The sequence below is a fragment of the Charadrius vociferus genome, unplaced genomic scaffold (assembly GCF_000708025.1).
Source record: "Charadrius vociferus isolate BGI_N301 unplaced genomic scaffold, ASM70802v2 scaffold964, whole genome shotgun sequence".
Lineage (NCBI taxonomy): Eukaryota > Metazoa > Chordata > Aves > Charadriiformes > Charadriidae > Charadrius > Charadrius vociferus.
The window spans coordinates 396704-404785 of record NW_009647945.1 but is presented as its reverse complement, the minus strand read 5'-3'; the positions used below and the strand labels follow the sequence as shown (position 1 = coordinate 404785).

The window sequence follows — 8082 nt, the reverse complement described above, 5'->3', positions numbered from 1 at the left end:
TTATTTTTCAGATTTCCTCAGCAGCAGCACACCAGTTTTGGCCATCTATTTCTGTTCTCCTTGAGTCAATAGTAGGATTTGGTCAGTCAGGAACAGGATTGAGCTGTTATCTTAAGATCCAAAGCAAACAAGAGACCCAGCCCTGAAGCACAGGATGAAAGCTACCTAAAATATGGCCCTGGAGCTCCAACATGTGCTGCTCTCCCCATTTCCCTGCAAAGAAGGACACCTGGAATGGGATGCCATTGCCTAAATGTAGACATCTAATACCATCTGATGCTCTCCTGAGTATCCAATACTCCTTCTCTGGGGCTGGGCGGCGGAATATGAGACCTGCAGGATGTGTGCACGCTGTAGATGGGCAGCTGAGGGGCAGGCAGAACTTACTGGGGCATCTGGATTGCACTTCTATCCTAGAAGAGTCTCCAAGCTTGTCCTTGGTGTGATCTTGCTGTGCCAGGAACCAAATGCAGAACCAGATGCTCGTTCCCAGGCTGTGAGCTTTGTTCTGGCCAGCAAGCTTTGTTCATCTGCCTTCCAAAGAAAGTCATTCCTTGAGGCCCTCCAAACTGACCTAATGTTGGCAATAAAGGAGAAAGACTCAAACCTCGTGTGATTTGTCCAGTGCATCCAGCTCTGTTTTTCAAGCATTTGGGTGTTAATGTGGAGACAGGACAGCCCTTGCTGTTGTGGTACGGGGCATCCCTGGCTGGGAGCCTCATTTAGTAGCTGCCTGCTGTGATGAGTCTTAAAAGTAGTGACCGATGCTCCATCCGGCCCTGCTCAAACCCTCTCACTGGGATGACCTTTGGGATTTGGTGCCACCGAGGGCCTGTTTGCAAGCCATCGAGCAGGAGGAGCAAAGGGCAGCAGCTGTCTAATGGACAATATTTAAAAGTCATGGACAATATTTAAGTCACCATGGGCAGTTATTGGGGAGAGAGTTGGCCATCAGTGCTCCCTGGAGACAGGAGTCCTTGGAAGGACCATTCCTGAAAGGTTTGTGCAGTAGGAAAGCAGTGCCAGACCTTCCAACAGCCGTGACCTCTGCGTGCTGAGGCTCTCAAGTGATTAAATCTAGCAGGAACGTCGTGATGGCAGAAGTATCTGGTGATGAGGCCGGGGTGAGAGAGATTGCATCCGTGGCATGTCTGCCCTTAACATTTCCCCTTTCTCCAGAGGGTGAGCATGGCTGAACTCTGATGGAGGGCAGGTAGCAGTACCAATATCAGCACGGCTTTGCCCTCTTACTGCCTTGCAGGTTTGGAGTGAGGTTTCCCTGCATGTCAGATGCTTACGAACAAGATCTGCTTGGCCTGGCGATGGAGAGCGCACAGGAGCTGGGCTTCCTGAGCTTCATCCGAGAAGGGGTGTACTGTCTGCTGACTGGTCCCTCCTATGAAACCATTGCGGAGTGCCGCGTGCTGCAGGCACTGGGTGCGGATGCCGTAGGTAAGCTGCATGGGCTGGGCTGGTAGGGTTGGTTGGACATGCGGATTAAACAGTTAATTTTGCTCACGGCTGGCATTCTTCAGTCTGTGACTCTCTAAGTCTCCTGGGCCTGGAGAAACCAGCTCTGTGTATTCCTGCGTAGGTCTGCAGCGCCTTAGCGCAGCTCCTAGGATGGATCTGCAGAAAGTCTCTCTGCTTATGGCTGCCCAGGACAGGGATCCCAGTACAATTTTGGGTTTAATTCTCAGACGCATCCCCCGTGCTCTAATGGCTCGACTCCAGCAGGACTGAGTGACCCCCCCATCAGAAATCAAGTCTTTTTTTTTTTTTTTTTAATTTCTGGCCCTGTAATGATTTTTACTGTGCCTCTTCCCTACAAAGCAGCCTTCAAAAAAGTCTTGGTTGTTTAAGGATGGTAATTATGGCTACCTTCCCAACTGCATACAAGGAAGGTAAGCGTTATTGTCTGTATCATTCCTCCAGCTTGACCCCAGGTCGTTGAAGCATCTCATGGCAATCTGTTCGTTAATATCTGCAGATTCATTGTGTGTGAGGGAAGGAGCTCAGCTCACACAAAGCTCTTTTTCTTTGCAATGGCTTTTTTAGCCGAGGAAGAGAAAAGCCAAATGACACAGCACATCAGTACTTCTCCTAGCAGGGCTGCAAGCAGTCTGACATGTCTTGGGGAGAGGGACATAGGAATCGAATGTGGGTGGGTTATTGTGCTGAGCAGGGTTGTAACTGGAGTGCTACAACCATTGCAGCCTTATGACTATCGCAGCCTTTAACTCTTACGTACCTGAGAAGTGGAGAGCTGTGGGGAAATGAGACAAGGGCATGCGCAGAAGGCAGGATCGTGGCTTGCAGCCTTGGAGAGATCTTGTTTTGGTGTAAATCCTGACTCCTCCTGCTCTTTTCCTCTCCTACCATAGGCATGAGCACCGTCCCAGAAGTAATTGTAGCCAGGCATTGTGGCCTCCGAGTCCTTGGGATCTCCCTCATCACCAACAAAGTGGTGACGAGCTACAACAGTCAAGAGAAAGCCAACCATGAGGAAGTGCTGCGTGTCTCGGTGGTCCGGGCTGAAGCCCTGCAGAAACTAGTCACACATCTCCTTGGCAAGCTGGGGGAAAGCACAAACTCTCCGTGACCTCCAGCCATTTATCATTCATACCGTAATGTGTGAACACGAGCAAGTGCTGGGGGAGAGCTGTTGGTGAGACTGTCCTTCTACTGTCCTGATTTTGAATAGACCCTTTCATCTTTGTCCCTGGTTTTTAGCTGGTCAGGTGCAGAGGTTTGCTTTGAATTTTGCTGGAATGATCCCCTTGTTAGTAGCCAGTGACCAAAACGGCTTTCTGGCAGGTTCCCAAACCGGTATGTCAGCAATGAGCCCCTCTGTACGGTGGGCTCCAGCTCCCCCTCCTCCTGCTGCAGAGCGTTCAGTGTTTCTCACTCATGGTGCTGCACCCTCCTGCCCGGGGTCTCTGCTCCCCCATCGCCGTGAGCCGGGTCAAGAACTGGTCGCAGGGCTTGGTGTCTGCTGGGCATGCTTTGGGAGGGCCTCATCTGAAGCCGGTGGAAGTCCACAAAAAGACTCTGGGTTTTGGATGAGGACCTGAGATTGCAATTGATTTTACAGCTTGGAAAACCACTGCATCCCCGTGCACGGGGTCGGGTTCCCTTACCCATCCCCAAAGGTCTCCCCAGAAAGCCCTCTCCTTGCTCACTTCTCGGCTCTTTATGACCAGCTGCAGAGCTTGGTGGCTGTTTGCTAAAATGCAGCGTGCCCCCAAGAACCCCTCGCACCTCCCCGCTCCGTTTCCAGCCTTGAATTGCTGTCGCCCTGTTTTACAGGGGAGCGAAAGCGCAGCTTCCATGCACAGTGGCCAAAACAGTGGCCAAGCTGGAAGCAGGATCCAGGTCCCGCTCTGCCTGGTTTTGTTAATTCTGTCTCTGGATGTCCGAGATCAGCAGCTTGAGCCACTTGCGCTGGGGATTGGTTACCTTTTGGTGGCCCAAGACAGAGAGATCGTAGTTTGACCCCATCGTTTCACCCCAGCTTTGCTCTGCTGCAATCCCTGCAGCAGATGTTGGAGCACCAATGGTTTGTAGAGTTTAGTGATGTGAAATTACAGTGGCAATTATTTTGGAACACACATGATATTTTTCTGACTTTCCTGGTCGTCTTACACGAAGAAACTGAGCCTAGCAGTGAGCAAAGGACAAGCAAGAGAGGCCACCACGTGGCTTCTACCAGCGTGCGGATGGCCTATCGTGGAAGGATGACTGTTCACCACAACGGTGCATTATTCATTGTTGCCCAAAGGTCAAGCTGAGCTGTGGATGCAGCTGGATGCGATACAGTGACTGTAATTATTAGGTAACCTTTTCCCTTCACTTATCTTGGAGTTCTCTATAAAGCTCATAGCTGTCACAGCTAAATGTTTTCGGCTGACACAGTGGTCTGAACCAAAGACACCCAACCGGTCATGGAGAGCTCCCAATCTGCCTTCCTAAATTTAGCTGATCAATTGTTTCCCGTTGCTGCTCACCCTCTGTCGCAGCCTTCAGCCTTCTGTGACATTTCTTCAGCTCCGGGCGCAAAAGGATGTTGTGGCCTGATGAGGTTTTTTTTTCTGGATGGGTATTTGCTTGAAGCCCTTCGTGCTGCAATTACTGGTGTCAACTGCTGTGTTATTAACCGTGCAGATGTTGCCGCCACCACCAGTTGTGCTGTGTGTGTTTTCTGCAAAACGGTAGCACTTCAGGTGTAGGAGGGGTCCTGGGGTGGACACCCCATCCTCCCCACTCTTCTCCTGGGCAGGGTTATCTGCGGTTAGTCCTGACAAACATCTGCCCAGCCTGGTCTTGAGGACTTCTGGAGGGGGAGGTTCATTGCCTGCGCTCTGCCGGTTGAGTTGCTCCTTCAGCAGCTCCTGGCACTTGGAGGAGCCCTCTGAGACAGCAGCTCTTTCCACTTGGTGGGTCTGACTGTCGAGACAGTCTCGGGCACCGGCTCTGGTGGCGATATGCAAAGGGAGAGAGACTCCAGCTCCTCCTTCCACAAGGCTGTTGCCTTTTCAGGTCTAGCAGGAGTGAAGTGCTTATCAACGGTGGCAGCAAAAGCAGTGAAATATGAAAAGCGGCAGCTGTGCAGAGCAAGAAGGAACCACTTCTACCTGCTCCCTTTTCAGACTTGTCCCAATGCGGGCTTGTTACAGGGCAGAGAGAGAGCGAGTGGATAATTTCCCCTGCCTAGAAAATGGTGCTTCACATTCATCTAATTAATACTTGGTAAATACAAAGTCTCTCAAGTGTGAGTGGAAGACAGCTGCGCAGCTCACTGTAGCTCGAGAGCAGCCGGAATAGCGAAGGCCGTGATTTCGGCAGACTCCGTTAATTAATCGGAGCCAGGCTGGATTGCCACGGGAAGGGAAGCATCCCCAAAACCCCACCAATGCGCCGGTGCTTCTCCAAGCCAGGCTGGAGACAAGGAGGAGCGCGGCAGCAGCGCCCGGGTGTGTTCCTCCCCAGCGGTACTGGAGGCAGAACATCAGACCTGTACCACGCTGAATACGTCTGCAACTTAAATTTTGATCTGAAAAAAAAAAAAATCTACCGCGTGACTAAATGTTTGGCAAATTATGCCCGTTTTTAAAGAAATAATTTCTAAATAGCATTCGAGCCCTCTAACAGTTGGGGGCTCTTCCTTCTGCTGCCCCGGGGTTGACCTGGATGACTTGAACTCTGTGTGAACATCCTGATTTTTGTCCCTGTGTATGATGAGAGGATGGGGGAGGGGGGAAATGCCTTCAGGACTTTGGAAGGGATCTTGCTCGTGCTTTGGGGGAGAGTGGGGGAATACAGCTAATGAGTGGATTTGTCTGATTTTGGAGGTACTTTTAATCCAACATATTTCTTTTCTGTTGCTGGTGATTTTCAAAAGGCTGAAATACAATGGTGCAACGGGGGGGGAGGAGATGGGGGGAGAAACTGGGAGGAAATAAAACCTGCTGTGATCTGGAAAACAGTGTTTCTGTTTGCTGTGCCACTTAGAAAGGAGGGTGTCGCTCAGCTGTACCCTCAGCTTCCACCCCCCCAGGCTGGAGGACAGCCCTGGGGGACCGGAGCTCGGCATGATCAGGACCAACCCTTGACCAGAGCTTTGCACAGGTATTTCTCGCTGATCCCACTGGGCTGGGGAACCCTCCCATGAGGAGAAAAAAAAAAAAAAAAAAAAAAAAACCCAAGAACCAAAGGACCTCAACTAACTTCCGAGCAGCTGAAAGGTGTGATGGGCTGTGGAGGTATCGGTGCAGCAAGTCATCTGCACCAGAGGCGGGACACGGTCTCCTTGCCCAGACCATCCTGTGGGACACAGCTGTCCCACACTGCAATGCCTGTGGCGGTGGGATCCATCCTTTACTCCCTCCCAGCCCTGGTTTCATGAACCAGTCTGGCCCGTCCCTTGTGCCAGCCCTGGCCTTTTCCTTCATCAGCACTCCAGAGGGATTTTTTCAGCTCGTGGGTTCCTGCTGCTTCCAGTCCCCTGGAGAAGATGGAGATGTTGCAGCGATGCCCTCATGAGTGATTCACATGAAAGCCTGATGGCGAGAGGAGAAATCTCTGATACAACCCTTGCCCCGACCATACCGTGAGGTTTTTAAGCGATGTCTGCTGTCATCTGAGAAACAACCCCACAACCTCCCCAAATGAACCTGATCGTGTGCTCCATCCTCTCTGCTTTACAAGACTCGCTTTCCCAGACTCACTCTTTTAAATGAGAGTCACCATTTGCACTTTTTTTTCGACATAAAAGTAAACCAAAAAGCTTTTTTTAAAACAAAACAAAAACAAATACTATCTGTCTCAGCTCAGCAGCGGAATGTACACTTTGCCTTCAAGTTATTAAAATTCCTTTAGATGTTTCTCTTTACTGAAAACCTGCAGTCGAAGGGAGTGATTTCTGCTATGGAGGTGGTGGGTTTTTTTCCCCCAAAAAAGCTTTTAGAATTTTGTATGCTGGAAAGAATTAAACTCTTCCCTGCCAGGCTGAATATGCAGAGCGAGGGAGAGTGGTGCGGGTCATGGCAGTGGGCGGATCTCAGTTTAATGCCGAATTAAATCCTGACTCTGTAAGCAGCGTGGTGGTCTGTTATTTCCAAAATCTGATGGCACATTCAGAGAGGAGTTGGTTTAACAGCCGGGACATGGGTGAAGGCTGGAAGGGACCATCCAGCCTCTCCTCCTGCAGAGGGGACATTCTTTCTCCTGCTATGCCCGGAGCCTGGACACCCGTGCTGGGGGATGGCTTTACACAGAACAACCACCCCGACACTCCACAGCCTGCTCTCCAAAATTCTCATTCTCCATCTTAGCAAACCCCTTCCTGGAGTGAGGAGCCCTTCTTGCCCCTCTGGGTGCTTCGCAGAGGAAGTGTTTCCCCAGGGATGGCAGGGAGCGGATTCAGGGCGCTGCCGGAGCCCAAATTTTCCTCCTGGGTGCCAACTTGGAGCATCGCTGGGTCTTGGTCAGCGGTGAGGTGGGTGTCCTGGAGCGGTGTGACTGCGCTGGGCTGCTGACCTGGGGCTGTCCTGGCTAGGGCTTCGCTCCCCCCGGAGCGGGTGATGGACCAGCGCTGGAGACCCAATGTTCCCCTGTGCCCCTTCTTCCCCCCACCCCAGCCCGGGGACACATCCCCAAACCCACTCTGTGTTCGTGCTCAGCCCCCAGGGAAAACGTTGCTCTGGAGGGAGATGGAAAAGCAATGCGTTCTTTTAGGGAAAATTGTGCTCCAATAATGGGGAAAAGATGCTTTTTGGGGACTCCTCTCCATGCCAGACCCGAGGAAACATGAATTGAATGCCTGGGACACCCCTCGGTGTCTCCGGGTGTGCTTGAAGGCTGCGCTGTGCAGCAGAGAGGAGGAGAAGGGCACCCACTGCTCTGTGTCCCACCCCATGGGAAGGTGGCGCAGCATCTCCCTTCCTGTGCCCGGAGTCTGGCATCCTGCCCTGCCCCAGCTCCCCACGGCGTTAAAGCCAGGCTGAGGTCATCTCCCGGTCCCCAGGCCTGCTCCCAAAAGGGCTGTGGGCTCTGTCATTTTGGGGGGGGGAAGCATCTCATAGCCCCCTTTTCTTCCAGCTGAGAGACAAACAACCGGAGGCACCAGCACCCGGCAGGATGGGCAGTCCCCCCGATAACTCCCCGCAGCCACCCGCCACCGATTACGTCCCTGCTCTGCGCACGTCTGAACTTTCCTGCTTTCTTCTCATCTTTAATTAAGCACTTCTATCGGCCGAGCCTTCTCACTGGAGCTGAATTATATGATTTTTTCCCCCCCCCGTAGCCATGGCAACGCTTCCCCTGGGCAGGCTGCGCTGGAGCCGGTGACAACCCCCACGTGTGGCTGTTTGTTTGGGCCTGGAAATTTCCCTGCTGTTTGGGAAAACTTGGGAAAAGGAAATCCCCCGACAGAGCCGGCGGGCACCAAGGGGAACCGGGGTGAGAAACGGCACTTTTTGGGGCTGAGCATCACTCCCGGCCCTCCAAGGACCCCCCATCCGGCGGGGATGGCGGAGCCTTGATCCGAGGCTTCCTTGGGTTTTCCTCCGAAAGATGGGCACA

The 8082-nt window shown here is 52.3% G+C and overlaps 2 protein-coding genes across 2 annotated transcripts in view; both read left to right on the top strand.

The window, feature by feature from the left end:
- The window catches only part of PNP (purine nucleoside phosphorylase), a 15870-nt gene extending 13268 nt beyond the window's left edge, over nt 1-2602 (top strand). The window contains exons 5-6 of the mRNA XM_009883263.1: nt 1262-1452; nt 2385-2602. Of these exons, the coding sequence (XP_009881565.1) occupies nt 1262-1452; nt 2385-2602 (409 nt within the window). The remainder of the gene's footprint in view (nt 1-1261; nt 1453-2384) is intronic.
- Nucleotides 2603-2771: 169 nt separating this feature from the next.
- The window catches only part of CALB2 (calbindin 2), a 13939-nt gene continuing 8628 nt past the window's right edge, over nt 2772-8082 (top strand). The window contains exon 1 of the mRNA XM_009883261.1: nt 2772-2829. Coding sequence (XP_009881563.1) covers nt 2772-2829 — 58 coding nt within the window. The remainder of the gene's footprint in view (nt 2830-8082) is intronic.